Source organism: Molothrus aeneus, unplaced genomic scaffold, assembly GCF_037042795.1.
Source record: "Molothrus aeneus isolate 106 unplaced genomic scaffold, BPBGC_Maene_1.0 scaffold_35, whole genome shotgun sequence".
Lineage (NCBI taxonomy): Eukaryota > Metazoa > Chordata > Aves > Passeriformes > Icteridae > Molothrus > Molothrus aeneus.
In genome coordinates this window covers 1,028,283-1,046,207 of record NW_027099016.1, presented here as the reverse complement: position 1 = coordinate 1,046,207, position 17,925 = coordinate 1,028,283, and the positions used below count along the sequence as shown (strand labels likewise).

At 50.8% G+C, this 17,925-nt stretch overlaps 1 protein-coding gene across 1 annotated transcript in view; it reads right to left on the bottom strand.

Annotated features, from left to right (window-relative positions):
- Positions 1-5,572: 5,572 nt before the first annotated feature.
- Positions 5,573-17,925, bottom strand: part of LOC136570629 (zinc finger protein 420-like) — a 68,545-nt gene continuing 56,192 nt past the window's right edge. The window contains exons 3-4 of the mRNA XM_066571077.1: positions 9,213-9,857; positions 5,573-6,047 (exon numbers count right to left, since the gene is read on the bottom strand). Coding sequence (XP_066427174.1) covers positions 5,846-6,047; positions 9,213-9,857 — 847 coding nt within the window. The 3' untranslated portion in view covers positions 5,573-5,845. The remainder of the gene's footprint in view (positions 6,048-9,212; positions 9,858-17,925) is intronic.

Sequence of the window (17,925 nt, the reverse complement as noted above, 5' to 3'; positions counted from 1 at the left end):
GGGAGATCAAGTACCACACTTACAGGTATTCATGTGCATCTAGGGCTTATTGATGCTGATTATTTAGGACAGATTCATGCTATGGTACCCATTGATGACCCTCCTGTCACTATTCAGAAAGGAACTTGCATTGCTCAAATTGTACCTATTGTGAGTTCTGTTCTGAATACAGTGGACCGAAGTCATGGCACAGGAAGTTTTGGATCAACAGGGGTACCTCAAGTGTTCTGGGCTGAGAAAGCTATGGAGAACCATCCAGAAAAGACATGCATCCTCACTGCCAGTGGATGTCATCCAGGAACCATATCATTAACAGCCTTGATTGACACTGGAGCAGATGTCACAATACTCTCGTGACTTTGCTGGCCTCAATCGTGGCCTCTCACTCATGCAAGTTTTGGACTTCTGGGGTTGGGTGGTGCTACAACAGGTGGTTTGTCAGCCATTGTAATTAATGTGAAGCATCCTGATGGCCAACAAGCTAACATCAGACTCTATGTTGCCGATGCTCCTCAAAGTTTGTGGGGATGACATTGTTTATCTCAATGGGGTGTCAAAATACGTATTTTTAATAGGGGCCACTGTGATGCAGGGCAATGAATGTCCAGTTGTAGCCTTGATATGGTTGACAGATGAACCTGTCTGGGTTGGCAACCTCCATCACAGTAACGTTACTTAAGTCATCAGTTCATTTGCTTCCCACAGGAGTTTTAGGACCATCCAGGCAGCGTATGCATGCATTGTTTTTAGGTTGGTCATCCATCTCTTTGATGGGACTTTTTGTTCTCCTTGGAGTTTTAGACTCTGATAATGAGATTATGATCATGGCCTGGACACTCCAACTGCCTTTCACTGTTCCCCAAGGAACTTGAATAGCTCAACTGATTTTATTGCCCCAAACCATGAGCATACCTTTTACAGACGTAATATGAAAAAGGGGATTTGGGTCTACTGGAACACCCCAAATATGTTGGGTACAACCTATACTAGAACAATACCCCACATGCTGGTGTACTCTGACATTAAAAGGGCAAAAGATAACACTTGACAGCCTCATAGACACAGGGGTTGAAGTTACTTATCTCTCAAGCCAAATGGCCCTCACAGTGGTCCCTTGCTAAAGTTCTCCAGGCACTTTCAGGCATTGGAGGAAGCAGCCACAGCTGTCAAACCCACCACTGGATACAGATCAAAGGGCCCGAGGGACACCGTGCTCAATCATACTGTTTGTATTACCAGTACCAATGGTACCGTGGTGGGGGATGTTCTCTCCCAATGGGGCTTTAGGATTCAATCAGCTTTTTAAAGGGGGCCGTTGGAGAGCAACACTTTAAAACTAACCTGGAAAACAGGGAAAATGGTTTGGGTGGATCAATGGCCCCTACCATTGCAAAAACTTTGTGTATTAACAGAGTTGCTCCAAAAACAACTCCAGAAAGAGCATTTTGTCCTTTCTAACCGTCCTTGGAATTCTCACATGTTTGTTATCAAAAAACAAACTGGCAAATGGCGCTTACTCCATGATCTTTGAAAAATAATGCAGCTATGGAGGACACAGAGGCCTTACAGCCAGGTCTCCCATCTCCTACCATGATTCCCAAAAATTGGCACTTGACTGTTACTGATTTAAAAGATTGGTTTTTTGATATTCCTTTACATCCTGATGATGGTCCTAAATTTTCCTTTTCAGTTCCAAGCACAAACATGCAGGCACCCTTAGAGCGATATCACTGGATAGTTTTACCTAAGGGCATGAAAAGCAGCTGTACTATTTGCCAGTGGTATATTGCTAGGTCCTCAATTCTGTTCATCAACAAATGCCTAATGTTCTTTTGCACCATTCTATGGATGATATTTTTGTAACAGCTGAACAACAGGAAGTCATGGAGAAAGCCTTAGTTAGCCCTTGTCACCAAAGCTGTAAATCAGGCAGGGCTTAGCATAGCTCCCAAAAGGTACAAAAACATCCTTCGTGGAGGTATTTGGGGTGGTGCATTGGAGTCTCTTCAATTTCTCCCCAAGCTCTTCAAATTCAGACAAATATTTACACCTTACATGATGCACAGAAATGTTTAGGAACAGTCAACTGGGTGCACTCCTTGTTAGGGAATTCAAATACAAAGCTAAAAGTCCTTTGTTTGAATGATTAAAAGGAGATTCAGACCTTTTATCACCTAGACAACTTACATTTCAAGTTCAGCAGGCGCTGCAATGCCCAGCTGATGTCATAATAAACCAACAAGCTGCACACTGGGCACCTGAGCTGCTTTTCTTTTTAATAATCTTGCATCCAGCAAAACAGCCCCATGCCTTGATGTTTCAATGGGACCCCAATGCACCAGACTCTTTGTTTATCACTGAATGGATTTACTTACCACACCAAATGACTAAAACCATCAGTACCCAACATGAAATGATGGCCCAACTGGTTGTTAGGGCCTGACAGAGACTCGTTTCTCTTGCAGGAGGGGAATTTTCCACTGTTTTCCTACCTTTAACCACCTTTTATTTGAATTGGATAGTTCAGGGATCAAGGCTCTTCAGATGGCCTTTCCTGAATTCAGTGGACAAATCTCAATACATCCTCCAAAACATGAGTTGTTTTAACAGCTTTTAAAAGCTTTTTTAAAGCTTTTTTTTTCCCAATTGACAGAGAAACCCAAGAGGAGTGAGTTCCACTTCAAGCCTTAACAGTATTCACAGATGGTTCTGGTCACTCTCAGAAATCTGTGGTAGTATGGAGAGACCCCTCTTCTAGTGGGTCTAATGGAGAGCAGATTTATCCATATCTGAGTGGTCCCCCCCAATTGTTGAACTTGCTGCTGTTGTCAGAGCTTTTCAAAAATTTTATGTTCCTTTTAATCTGCTTACAGATTCAGCTTATGTTGCAGGAATAGTGATGAGAGCCAAAGCATCAGTTTAGAAAGAGTTGAAAATTCACAACAATTTTATTGGTTGCAGCTCCTTGTTTTTTCCTTAGAAAATTGAACATTTCCTTACTTTGTTATGCATATTTGTTCACATACAGACCGTCCCAGATTTTTAGCTGAAGGGAACAGGCAAGCTGGCCTTTTAACAATGCCTGTACAACAATCTGTTCTGCCTAATGAGATAGAACAGCCTAAATTGATCCATTTGTTTTTTCACCAAAATGGTGTCACTTTGATTTGGCACTTTGGCATTAGTAAAGCCCAAGCTTCAAGAATTATTGCTGTTTGTCCTGATTGCCAAAGGTGTTCTTTTCTCTCTATTGCAGGAAGTATTAATCCCAGAGGGCTTCAGAGCCTTCAAGTCTGGCATCAGATGTTACCCATTTTTACTGAATTTGGTCATTTAAAATACATTCATTCCTCTATTGATACCTTTTCTGGTGCTCTTTTTGCATCTGCCCATTCAGGGAAAAGAGCTTACGATGTCTCTAGACACTTCACTGCTGCTTTTGCCATTCTTGGTATACATCTGAAGTGAAGACAGGCAATGGCCCAGTTTATATTTCCCGTCGAGTTGCTAACTCTTTTGCCTTCTGGGGAATTATGCACAAAACAGGTATTGCTCATTCCCCAACAGGCCAATCTGTCACAGGCTCATGGCTCCCTCAAACATCTCTTGGTACAACAGAAAGGGGGGCCAGAGATGGCAACCCTGGCAAGAGACTGCAGAAAGCCCTTTATGTGATCAACTTTTTGAATTGTTCTTTGATGGACCCCAACCCACCAATTGTTTGACATTTTAATCATGATTCACAATTGCAACAAAAGGAAAGAAACCCCTGCATAAGTGAAGGATCCAGAATCTGGTAAGATATTGGGGCCTTATCCTTAGGCCACCTGGGGTAGAGGTTTTGCTTGTGTCTCCACAGAGAATGGTCCCGAGTGGATTCCAGCAAAGAATGTGAAGCCGTTTTTAAGAATCTTTGAGTGCATCACCTGAAGATTCACCTTGAACACCAACATTGGCGGAGAACCCTTGTGAACAGGACCTCACCACCACACCAGCGCCCGTTTAACCTCTAACAGACTTATGCCCTTGGGAAAATGGTTAAGATTACCCAGTGGTATCAGGGTTTACAGGGCTAGGAAAACTTCTGGGGGATTGGAGACTTGGTGGATGGATAAAAAATTTAGTTTAAATAGGCTTCTATGTATTAGGCATTGTATTATGTATTGTTATGGTTATTCCTTGTATTTTACAGTGTGTGAAAAAATTAATAGACAAGTCACTTAAGAGTGTATTTTTGTTTGAATGGATAGGGGGAGGTATGGGGAATAAAACAAAAAGTACAGTGGAACTGATTAAGGGGCCTGATATCTTAGGCCTGATTGAGCAGAAACTGTGGGAGGGACAGACACAGATTAAGGCTCCCTGGGCAAGAGGGGACCAAGAAACAAGATGTGAAACTTAGTGATAAGATAATGTTACCAGGTGACCTGATGTCCTGAAGAATGTGTAACCAAGGGGAAATTGTTACAAAAAATGGAGCCCTATATAACTACCATACAAGTAAAACCCCATATAAATCCCTGGCATACTCAATAAAATTGGCTTCTGATCTAAACTCAGATGTCCCCATCTCTCCATCATCATTAACCTCCCTAGGTGGGGGGAAGATGTTGGAGAGATTCCTTTCCCTTCTCTTTGTCCTGATGTGATTTGGTCGGTAATAAATTCACTCCCTGTGCCCAGGCTGGGTCTGTTCTCCCTGTGCCAGTGCTCGGGGTGGGATCTCTCCCATTCCTTCTCTCAACTCCCAGGCCTCTCCACAGGCAACAAGAGAATGCAATGAACAAGGATCAGCCAATCAGAGAGAGCAGTTCTGATGACTCACCAGTTGCTGGGCAGACCCACAGCACCCAGTGTTCCCTGGCCCCCACCCTCCCTGCTCAGTCACAGCCCCAATCCTCCCTGCGCAATCACAGGAGGTCCCAGTCAGGTGCAAGGCCATGGGAAGGGGCTGCAGCTGCCACTGGCTCAGGAGCTCTGAGGGCAGAAAAAAGGGGGTGACACCGGGATGGGGGACACTGGCAGGGCTTCCCTTAATGGTGCCTCCATTTGTGTTGGCCCAAGTGAGAGCTTCTGGAGAATCTCTTCCCACACACAGGACACTCATTGGGCCTCTCCCCAGTGTGGATGTGCCTGTGGGTGACGAGGGTGGAGTTGCGCCTGAAGCCCTTCCCGCAGTCGGGGCAGTGGAAGGGCCTCTCCTCAGTGTGAATCTGCTGATGTACTGAAGCACAGACAGACAACTCTTCAACTAATTAAAGTTGAAAAGAAGGGTATTTTATCGCAGTGCTGGACATACAAGGAATCATTTCCAAATGGATGTGCAAGGAGTTGCAGACTCCTGCTCTCTATACAGAAAAGGTTTTACATATCCAAGCAGTTTCTAAGGATGCATAATACAGAATCATTATCTGCCCACTTTGTATTATAATCAGCTGAATACCTAATATGTCTGCGCAATTGCACTGCCTTAATTGGGTCTGTGGGATTTTGAAATAAGGCTGTGGGCGTATGTGAAGAAGAAAGCTCTCTTCCTCATGGTAAACTCTTCACCCATGGCGAGTTTGCAGGACTTTTTGATCTGCTGCTCATGGTCCAAGCCTCTCCAAACTGATTATTCTTAAGGCAAGGTATTTCTATGGTCTCTGCTCCTCCACAATTGCTACATCTATCCCTGTCACTCTGAGCATTACTTTCTAATATATTTGTTACTCTTTCACTAACCTATGTGATTTTTGCTTAGCTAACATACCTTCTTAACTAATTTTAAAATCTTAACTAAAATATGTAATCTTCTACTATCTCAGTTATACTCCCAGCTGGCCCCTTGACTCATCCACAGTTTTCAATTATCGTAAATACATTTCCAGCTGATCCCTTGACTCATTATGATGAGATTGGAGCTGCTCAGAAACCACTTCCTACACTCGGGACACTCATAGGTTCTCTCCCCAGTGTGGATCTTGCAGTGATTGATGAGGTTGGAGCTCCACCCAAAGCCCTTCCCACACTCCCCACACTTGTAGGGCCGTTTCCCCATGTGGATCACCTGGAGCCAGATCACATCTGAGCTCCAGAGCTCCGGCTGAAGCCCTTCCCACATTCCAAGCACTTGTGGGGTTTCTGCCAGCCACGAGTTGTCTCCACCACCTCTGAGTTCTGAATCAATCTCTGGCTGCCTTCTGGACACAGGGGGCATCTTTCCTCCTCACAGCTGCCAGGGCTGGGTTTGCAACCCCTCCTTGTGTGGGATCTCCAGGGCTTATCCTCCCCATTAGATTCCCATGCCATGGAGCTGCTCAAAACGGCCTTTTCCATGAGGTTCTGCAGCAGGGATTTGCTCTCCCTGGTCTCCGTCTGCAGCTCAGTGCCTGGGGAAGGAAAGGAAAGAAAAGAAGAGGAAGGAATGAGGAAGGAAGAAGGACAGAATGAGAAGGGGAAGGAGCTGTGGACAAGGACAGGATGGGATTTGCCTCTGTGCCAGAGGGAAGGGGAAGGAGATCCCCCCAGTTCATCCTTGGCAGGACGGCATTGGTAGCGGGGTTGTCCTGCAGCCAGAGGAAATGTTGGGCTGAGACATGAAACAGAGGAGAGGGGGAAAGGGGCAGTGACTTCCTCCTTGCCTGCCTCAGTGTCCCAGGCCATCTTCCTTTTCCTCGCAGCCTCCTCCAGCTCCATCCAGACAAAGATTGGGATTGACAAATCCTGGCTTGGGGGAAAAACAACAGGTGAGGCCCTTGGTCCTGCTTCCCAAGTCCAGCTCAAAAAGCAACTGCCCTGTTCACAGATGGATGGGCCCAGACCCTGCTCATCTCCAGCCTCCCCCACCCCTCCAGGCTGACAGGATCCCCCAGCTCCAGGATTGGCCTTCGTTGCTCTCCCCACTCTGATGCCAATCAGAGTCCCAACACCAATGTCCCCCCCAGCTGGTACCACTGCCCCAGCCAGTACAGACAGTTTGCCACAGGAACCTTCCACAGTTCTCCAAAGGGGCATCTGTGTCTCACCCTTGGGGCCCTGCAAGATCCAAACATCCCCTCCCCTGAAACAAACCCTCCCAGAGATCCTCCAATGGATTTGGGGTGAGTTCCCCCTCCCCACTCACCTGTGAGATCTGGGGGGATAGATGCTGCCAGGGCCAGGGGAGCTGCAGACTCAGCGGGCGAGTGGGAAAACAGCGTGGTTCTGCTGCGGCTCCTCCTCTTTCTATTCTTCTTCCTGCTCTTCCTTTGCCCATCCTCCGCTTCTTCTCTCCCTCCTCTTCCTATTGCTCCTCTTCTGTGCCCAATCCAGATCCTCCTTTCACACCCTTCTCTCTCCCATGGCTGCAGCATTTGGGTGGAGGGAAAGCCCCATGAGCCCCCCAGGGATGGGCAGGGGGCTTGGGAATCCACCCAGTGCAGATCCATTCCCCTCCAGAGCCCCAGGGAATCACTCCAGGGATCAAGCGATGGGGACACAGTGGGATCCCCACGGAACCACCCTTTTTCTATCCCATCCCCAACTTTCCCTCCCCTCTCCTATTGTTCCCCCAACCCAAGGACCCCTCCCAACTCAATCTGGGGATCCCATCCCTCTCCCACTCTGAATCCTCTTTTTCCCTGCACTCCCACCCCTTTCCCATCGTGCCTTCAGCTCCACATCTCGTCCCTATTTGGTTTTGCGGGATGCAGGTCCCTCCTGCTCAGTCTGAGGGGTCACATCCCCCCTTTCCCTCAATTCATGCATCTCCTGGCTGCTTTTTCCTGGGAGCAATCCCTCAGTTTTGGGACTTCTGGGGTGTAGTTTAAGAGTGTGACAGCTCTGTCTGGCTTTCCCCTCCTGTTGTGGCCTCTCAGCTGCCCCTGACACCCTGGGGGTGCTGGGATTTTCTTCCTGGGGACAAAGATGTTCATCCCCTTCCAGGAGCCCAATGCCCAGCTGGGGCTCCAGTTCAGGGGGTCCTTGAGCAGCTGCCCCAGAACCTCCCCCAGGGTCTCCCAGCACAGCCAGAGCCACTTGGCCTGGGGTCCCCAAAGGCCTCAGCAAGCCCCAAATCCCTCCCAGGAACCCTCAACTCCCTCAAACCCAGCATCCCCCACATCCCCTGCAAGTTCCCCCCATGGCACCAGCCATGGCCATGTCCCCACATGTCACTGCCCATGTCCCACCATGTCCTCACCCACGGCTGTCTCCCCACCATGTTTCCATCCCTGTCATTGTTCCCCACATCTCCATCCATGCCTGTGTCCACCCACATCCCCGTGAATGGCTATGTCCCCCTCCATGTCCATGTGTCCCCCAACTGGTTCAGGAAAAATAAAATACCTCTTTGAAGAAAAGTGGAAAAAACTGTTTATTACACAATAAAACCTAAACAATATTAAACAATAAAACCTCTTGCTGCTCTAAAAGAGAGACAAACTCACCAAGTCCCTCTGTGGGCTGTAGCTCAGCTCACTCAGTCCCTTATCAGTCCCTCTGGTGCTGGAAATGCCACGGCCCTGGCCCGGCCTGGTGGGGCACAGGTGTGAGCTGCCCGTGCTCTTCTGGTGTTCAGGCCACAGCAGGTTTAAACAGGTCCAAAGAAAAGGGAAAAACAACCCACAGTAGGGAACTACTTTACCTCAGTTAGCTAAAACTAACTAAAAGCAAAGGAGAGCTCTGTCCCGCTGTCTGTCCATCCGCAGACAACACAGTGCAGGAGCAGGAATGTGGAGGAGTGAGTGCAGTTTCTGAAAACAAATTCCACATTTCTTCTCTCCCTCTTCACTCTCAGGACAAGTCTTAAAGGTACAAAACTTGTTATTCAGCATAAACAGAACAGACTGGGGATACAAACATCATATAGTCCACCCTGAACATACCTTCAACACCATTCAGTACTCCCTGATGTCACCAGAAGATAGGATTGAATGCAAAAGATTTTATGGGGTTGAAAGTCAACAAATCTGCCCTCCCCAAGGAATTCCCATTGTAGGTCTGTGTCCCAATGGATGCTCCTGCTGCTGGGTTTATCTAGCTGCCCACAGGGAACCAGGAAGATGTGGAGCCTCCAAGCCAGGTGTCTTCCCAACACGGATCACCAGGACCATGGATCACCAGGGCTCTGCCCAACAACACTCACTGAGGATCATCCAATGTAGATCGTCTCATGGGGGACAGAGCTGGAGCAGCGCACAAAGCTCTTCCCTCACGTGGGGCACTCACAGGACTTCCCTTAGTGGTGCCTCCGTTGGTGTTCTGTCAAGTGAGAGCTCTGTGAGAAGCTCTTCCCACACTCAGGACACTCGTAGGGCCTCTCTCCAGTGTGGATGCGCCAGTGGATGGTGAGTTTGGCGTTTTCCTTAAAGCCCTTCCCACAGTCGGGGCAGCGGAAGGGCCTCTCCTCTGTGTGAATCCGCTCATGTCTGAGGAGATCGGAGCTCCTGTGAAACCTCTTCCCACACTCAGGACACTCGTAGGGCCTCTCCCCAGAGTGGGTGCGCTGGTGTTTTCTCAGGTCAGAGTTCCACCCATAGCTCTTCCCACATTCCAAGCAGGTGTAGGGCCGTTCCCCCGTGTGGATGACCTGGTGCCGAATCAGGGCCGAGCTTCCTCTGAAGCTCCTCCCACATTCCCCACACTCAAAGGGCTTTTCCCCAGTGTGGATCTTCTGGTGTTCCGTCAGGTGGCCCTTCTGGCTGAAGCTCTTCCCACATTCCCCACACTCAAAGGGCTTTTCCCCAGTGTGGATCCTCTGGTGTTGGATCAGGATGGAGTTGTGGCTGAAACTCCTCCCACATTCCCCACACTCAAAGGGCCTCTCCCCAGTGTGGATCACCTGGTGCTGCCTCAGGCTGGAGCTCCAGCTGAAACATTTCCCACATTCCAAGCACCTGTGGGGCTTCTCCCTGCTATGAGGCTTCTCCACCAGCTCCAAGCTCTGGCTGGATCACAGGATGCATTCCTGGCTCATGGGGGCTCTTTCCTCCCCAGAACTCCCTGGGCAGGGTTTGCAGCCCCTCTTCATGAGGTACATTCGGGGCTTTTCCTCCTCCTCCATCAGGCCACACCCTGAGAATTAAAAATCCTGGTTTGCAGAAAAAATCAAGAGGAGAGCAGCTTGGACTGGGAAAACCTCCATGCCCAAGTTCATCTGGGAAAGTCATTGGGCATCTTGTGTCTGAAAGAACCTCCAAAATACCATGATTCAGCACAAAAATCCTCTAAACATCAAGATGCAGATCAAAAACTTCCCAAACGTCAATATTCAGCAAAAACCTCCTTCAAAATACAGAGATTCAACCCTCACAAAAAACAAAAGCACCAACATTTGCCCAGTAAAGCTCAGAAACCCCAAGATTCAGCCTCTGTGAAAATCATGGATTCCCCCTCCCCTGGTCACCTGCTGCATACGGACAAAGCTCCTGGGGCTGGGGGGGAGGCTGCAGATACAGGGAGGAGTAGAACCGTGTGGTGCCGCCTCTTTCTGCTCCTCCTCCTCCTCCTCTGTTCCTGCTCTTCCTCACATTCTTCTTCCTCCTGCTATTCCTCCTTCTCCTGCACAATCCCACCTTTTCCTCCCACGTCCAGGGTTTCACCATTTTGTTCCTCAACCCTGCTTCTCCTTCCCTTCTCCTCCTGCCCCAGGCCCAGCACCCGCTGCCGGCTCCCTCTTGCCCCCAAACCCACAGAATCCCACGGCAGGGGCAGGGATGGAGCTGGGGCAGGTCGGGCTGGGGCAGCGCTGGGCTCTCGGCCGCTCCCACCCGCACTCGGTCCCCACTGCAGCCGCTCCCGCCAGGACAGCGCGGGGGGGGCCCGGCCTTGGCGCTGCCCCACTCCCACCTCCCCAAATTCCGCTCGAGGGGGGCGCTGGGGCCGAGGGGGGCGCTGGGCGCAGGTGGGGAACGCTGAGAGCTGCGGGTCTGCCTGGCAACTGCTGAGTCATCAGAGCCGCGTGCTCTGATTGGCTGAGCGCTGCCTGAGGGCTGGGGCTGCAGCAAGGCGGGGACACCCTGCTCCAGGGGGGATGTCCCACAAACGCGGGATCCCCATGAAAGGAAGAAGAGGAAAGTGTCTTTACAATCAGATGCTGTGAATCTGCTGAGAGATAGAGCCAGGAACTTGTACGTAAGGAAGCGACAGGAGAAGCCATCAGTTTAAGAAAATGTTGTTAACTGATGACACAGACTGCTGCTCAGCCAAGGTCCTGCCACATTCATGAACTTCGAGAAGAAAAACAACAAAGACTTCACAGAGCCATGAATATCGGTTGCTACACAAAAGTAGGGAGCATGTCAAGGGGATATGTAAGTGGATTGGGAAGTCTCTTCCTCTCAAGTACACCACCCAATGCGGAAAGGAAGAGGGAGATGCAGCTGGGAAAATTAGGATGAACAGGAGGCTGTGTCCTCCACCAACCGGAAAGACCCTGTAGGAAATGTCCCATGGCCTCTCCCTTTCTTTAGGAATGAAATTACTTTTACAGGACTCCTCTGTCTGCTTTGTGGACAGAATCCTCTGGTGATGTCAATTTTTCCACACACCTTGGGACTCGTCTGGAATTCCTTCCACCGTCTGGGGCAGCGGGCAGTGAGTGCAGCTGAAGGTGCCTCACCCAGTTTGGGTGATCGGCCCCCTTGGGGGCGGCAGCACCGGGGACTGATTGGGTACCTGAGAGTGACCAGGAGACAGACGAGTGACACATCGGGGGGGCTGTGAAGAGTCAGCAGGGAGAGAGCACTGAAAATCTCATCAGTGAGTGCACTGGGATCTTTGGGGAGTGAGCATGGCAGGGCACCCATGGAGACAGAAAAGGGAAAGCCAGGAAGGGGTCCTGTGCCAAAGGGATGATGATCCCAAAATATCTCTGAAGGGTCCCTTGGGAGAAGGTTGAGGTAGATTGCACACTCCCTCAGAGGCAATTAAGGACTTGGACACCCAGGGGGGCAATAAGAGAAGTGGAGAAGGGATTTGGACAACAGGGGATGGATGGTGTTGGTGTGCTGGGAAGAGACTGGGTGAAGGGGAGTGTGCAGGAATATGGTTAAGGCAGGAAGCAGCAGGAGGAATCTATGTGGTGAGAAAAAGAAAAGGGGAGGAAGAGAAAAATACTCAGAATTTGGATGTTTTTCAGCAGAGTCTTATCCTCAACATTTGCCAGCTGATCATTTGTATCCCCGGTTTCCCGGAGAGGAAAACAAGGAGGTCAGGGTTTCAGGGGGTTTCTCTGTGGGGGGCAGCGGCAGCACCGGGCGCAGAGGTGCGGGACCGGGAGCACGGGCTGGGGGCCTGGGGGGAGCTGCGGGGCCGGGCCGGGGCTGTGGGGCAGCCGGGGCTCAGCGCCGGGCGCTGCCTGACCCCACCAGCCCCGGGCAGGGCCGGCAGTGGCCCCCGGCCCCCAGGAGGCTGCGGGACGCCCCGGCCGCTGCCCGGCCCCGTGGAGCTGCCGGCCCTGCCCGCCGGGGGGCGCCTTTGGACACTGCGGCAGGACAGGGAGCGGCTCTGGGATACGGGCTGGGGAGGGCACCCTGAGCACAGGGACGAGGAGCAAGGAACATCTGGGAAATGTGGATTAACATGGAAGGATCGAGATTTTCTTTTCTTTTCTTTTGTTGGGATCACCACAGAAACGAATGATTTTGCAGAAAGCTCAGCAGCTCTCAGAGGATGAGCACCCACAGACACTGAGGGGGGCTGCAGGAGGGGCAGAAGAAGGCCCTGCAGCACTTGGGCACAAAGGCCCAGCAGGTGAATGCAAGAAGGGAGCAGAAAAAGGCCAGGCTGAAGGCAAAGGCCAGGGCAGAGTTCCTACAGCCCCTGAGGGATCAACCCCAGGGCCCAAGGGGGCCCCAGCACCCAGGGCACGGGCTCGGCCACAAGCACCCGGCAGAGGCATTGCCCTCCTCGGCAGGGGACAGCCCACCCAAACAGCCCCTGGCAAGGAATCAGGGCTCCAGCTGCAGGGCACAAGGACACTGCAAGCACAGACAGCAGCACCCTCAGGACCAGCAAGTCCACCCCTTGATGGACATGGATTGGCAGGGCTGTCACAGCTCCCATCACACCAGGGACCCTCCACACTGGAGCCCTTGAGAACATTCAGGTGGGTCTGCATTGAGAGGAGGCCTCTCCTGATGGACACAGGGGCCTCTCAATCCACTCTGAATCTTAGACCTAATGGGCAAAATAGGAAAGGCATGGTTTAATTATTAAGGGAATAAGTGGGAAAGATGAGCAGGTATGATTTCATCAACCACTACTAGGAGATGTAGGGGATAGGCTTGAAATAAATTAATTTCTTTTTCTTCCTACTGTGATTGCAATTTACTGGGAAGGAATTTGGTGGCTGGATTTTTATATTGTAAAAGGTGATACAGAGGCTTATGATGTTGTACTTATGTGTCAAATGTCTGGCAAGGCCTATGCTGAAGTGAACCCACAAATGTGGACAGTCCAGGGAAAGAGGGAAAATTAGATATGGAGCCTCACCAAATTACTTTGAAGCAACAAGGACAAGAGGTTGCTTGTATTGATTTAAAATCAACACCCTATTCCAAGAGAGGGAAGGAAGGGCTTACAGCTTATTACTGACTCTCTCTTAAAGGCAGGGCTTTGGAGCCAGGGATCTCTCCCTACAACACTCCAGTCAAGAAACTGGATGGATGGACACAAGGAGGAATCACAGAATATTCAAGTGTTAAAAAGCAGATTAACTGAGGCTCCTGCCCTGGCCCTCCCAGACAGGGAGAAAGAATTTTAATTATAGGTGGATGTTAAACAGGGCCATGCTGAAGAATTCTTGTGTTAAAATGTTTAACCCAGTGGCCAGAGTGGCCTCAATGTCTGCAGAATTGTGCAGACACAGCTCACATGGGAACTGAGGCCTGAAAACTGATGACAACAGGAGGATCTCCTAGAGTTCAAGTCTGGCATCAAGTTAAAGCTCTGACAACCAAAAGAGCCTCTAAATGGATGAGCAGGGCTCAGTTATTACAGTATGAAACTTGTTCAGTGGCACAGGAGGATTCAGAACTGAGGACAGGGCAAGGGTTTAACCCAGCTCCTGTTTGAACAGCCTGGAGAGGGGCTGGCAAGAAACCCAGGACTGCATTCAAGGGACAGAGCTCCAGACCCAGGCTGGGAGAGATTGATGAGACAATCCCTGGAAGAAGAGAGAAAATGTGTTTGTGGATGGCTCTGCAAGGGCAGCAGAAGGGAAAAGAGCTACAAGACAGGCTGTTATTAAGGAAGGGGAATCAGACAAAGCGCAGGTCACCGCCCCATGCTCAGCTCAACCCAAGGAGCTCTGGGTGCTTGTAAGAGCCTGGCACTGAAATGCCCTGGGCAGGAAGGCTTCAATATCTTCTGATGACACCATAGCACCTAACAGGGGGCAAAAGCAATTCTGACTGCTTCAATCTGACTGATGCAATCACTGCATCACTTATTAGGGTATTTCTGAAATAATTAATTCATAGAGAAGGGATTGTGGAAGAATAGACTCAGAAAGAAGAACTAATTTTACTCGAAAGATACTTCAGGGGGTTATGGCAGCTTTAGGAATACAATGGGACCTCCATAACCCCTGGCACCCCCTGAGCTCAGGTCAGGAGAAATAAAGAAACACCTATGGAAGCTGGTGATAGAAACCAAGATGCCGTGGGTACAGCTTTTGCCATTGGCTATGGCAAGAAGAAGAACCAAACCCAGGGCAGATATTCAATTATCTCCCTTGGAATTGATGTCTGGAATTCCTTACCCTGGTAACTCTCCACCTAGTGCAGGGTGGAGATAAGGGATGTATGTTTCAAGCAGTCCGTGGCCAGAATCCTGTCTCTTGTGAAATCTCTCCCACAGGAAGCTGGGCTGGCACAGAGCCTGCCCTGGGACTTTGCTGTTGCCAACACCCAGCCAGGACATCGGCTCCTGCCTAAGGAGTGCAAAGCAGCACCACTGGTGGCCAAGGGGCCCATGCCAAGTGTCCCTGAGGCCAGAAACAGCCGCCAGCACAGCTGAACACGGGGGGACCCCTCAGCCTGGCCTCAGGGGCTCTGAAGCCCCGGAGATTTGCACTTCCCGCCTGCAGCAGGACCATGGGAGCCGCCCCCGAGCCTGCCCTGAAGGCAACGCAGCAGCAGCCAGGGCTCCACAGCGGGCCAAGCCCCTGGGCCTGCCCACAGATCCTCTGCTCAAACCCTCGGAAATCCTGGCCACCCTCCTCTGGCACCTCCAGCCACTGCGGCCAAGCCTTGCTGCCACTGCTGCAGCTTCAGCGCTGGCTGGGCCTGCACTGCCACAGCTGCTGGGGAGCACCACGGCACAATTCCACTCTGGGGCTCACTCACACCCACACTCTGGGCTGACTGCGACTGCATTGCTGCAAAATGTACCCATTTTGGTTCTTTTAAATCTTCTTTCTCTCAGGCTCGTTTGTCTCTGCCTTGGGGAAAGGAATTTTAAAGGTTTTATTTAAAGGATGTTACACCACTCAACAGAGATGAGTTCAACATCTCCACAGACTGGGAATAGCCCAACAGACACCCACAGAGATAACGACCAGCAACAAAACATCAACGCCCAGCAGCAAACAGCAACCAACAGCTACCCCAGACACTGCCCCCGGCACAGCTGGAGACACCTGGTCTGGAAAAGGCTGAGAAGGACATCCAGGAGTGTGGAGCTAATTAACTCCAGAGGGGAAGGAATCCGGATCTAATAGGAAACCAAATACTAAAAACTACACCACTTGGAAGCAATGAACATTAAATCAGTGGATTTAGATTGGTTCAGACTGTAGAAAGTTTAGGAAAAAACTAATAAATCTCACGTGTCATGGAATGATCTTCTCTGCACACTCGGGCTATGTGTGGATGGAATGATGTGTGCTGCATATCTTTGCCAAAACCAAGTAATGCCTTGACTCTCTAACACTAAAGATATTGTTGGAGGGTTTTTGTTTCCCCCGCAGTTTCAGTGACAAGAATACAACATGAGAATCGTTTTTCAAAATAATCCTACTTTATATGGTTAGGTAGGTTTGGGACAGAAGTGTGAGAATCAAGTTTTGCTATGGGTTTTTCAACGTTCACCTAGAACTGCTTTAAAGGTGACCGTTTAACTCAGAAACAGTTAATAGTTTGTTTAAATATTGTTTAAAAAACAAACAAAAAACCCTCCCCCCACCTAAAACCATAACAAAACAAAAAAACAACCAAACAAATAAATAAAAAACAAACAAAACCCACCAAAAACAACAACAACTAAAAAGCAGATTCTGGGGGGTCTGGGGGGGGCTGCATGGCTGCTCTGGAAGAGAAGCTTCATTCCAGGTAGCCACGAGAGGAGCTTTAGAAATGCAAATTAACCCTCCTGGGGCAAAGCCTGGACAATGTACCTGGGTCTTCCTACCCGGGGCAGGAATTGGGCTGATTCCCTCTGCCCGCTTGCACAGATGGAATTTGCACAGCTAAAGGCAGAGCCCATGGTGAGCATATCTGACTCTGCAACAGAAATTGGTACAGCTGCAAAAGGAAACAGCAAATGGAGAATGTTGTGGATGCAGCACATTCAGCAGCTGAGCGAGGGGATGCAGGTGGCAGCCAGGCCTCCTGATCCAGGAATGCCTAGAGAAGGACAGGGAATGAGGGCACTGAGAATAATTCCAAAACCAAAGAAGACTCAGTAAGAAAAAAACAGAGTCAATGAGTCAATCTGCGTGGAGATAGGGCCAGGGACTTGTAGAGAAGGAAGTAACGGGAAAAACCATCAGTTTCAGAAAATAGAACAAACTGACACGGACTGCTGCTCAAAATTCCTCTAAATTCATGAACTTTGAGAAAAAGAACAAAGACTTAACAGAGCCGTGAATATCGGCTGTTCTACAAAAGTGGGAATGCACATTAACGAGGACATGCAGTTGGCGGATCGGGAGGTCTGAACCGTCCAAATACCTCAGCCAGTGGGCAAAAGGAGAGAGAGAATCGGCCAGGAAAATGAAGATAAAAAGGAGGCTGCGAACTACAACAATGGCAGAGAGCGCAAGGCAAATGCCCCACGGCCTCTCCCTCTGCTCAGCAATAAAGTCACTTGTACAGGACTCCTCTGTCTCCTCTGGGCACAGAAACCTCCGGCCACGTGAATGTCCCCGCACAGCCCCGGGCACGGGGCAGCCGCCTCTGTCCCAGCCACAGGAACCGGGCCGAGCCAGCGCTGCTCCGGCAGCGGCTCCTGCCGAGGCAGCGGCCGCAAGGAGACCGCGGGCAGCCGCTCCCGCAGCGCCCTCACGCCAGCGGCAACACGCGCCGGACACGGCACAACGAACCCGCCTGAGCCCCCTGCCGCCCCCGAGGCCCGCAGCGAGCCCCGAGCCCCCGCACAACCCAGCGCGGCTCCCACCTGCGCTGCGGCCGCCTCCCAGCTCCGCCGCCACCGGGGCCCTGCCCCGCCCCGCTCCCACCAATCAGCGCGCCAGAACTACGACTGACGCCACGGTCGCCCAATCGCAGCCGGGGGCGGGCTCTGCACACGGCACAGCCTCGCCCCGCGCTCTCAGGGGCCCCCGGGCTGCGTGAGGGCAGAGCCGGAGATGAGGAGCAGCCCTGGAACGGGCCCGGGCCCGAGCCCGAGGGGGATTGAGCTGAAAACACAAACAAACTTCTCCGCACCTCCCGCCACGGCTTTCCCGGCACTGCGGCTCCGGTGGCTCCGGCTCAGCGGGAAGCCAGGAGCCTCACTTCTCATACCCCTGATTAGGAGCATCAGTGCATCGCTTTGATTTCCCTCAAATAGGGAAAACCGCCCCAAAGCCCTGTGGATGAGTGGGGGAGGGGAGAGATTTCTGACAGAGAACTCCAAAAACTCAGAGCAGGATAATGAGGAGTAAGTGAAGAGCCTTTAATCCAGCCTTCCCCCACGGCTCCCTCCTTCCAGCTGCACCTCCTACCCCGGCAGTGCCGGAGA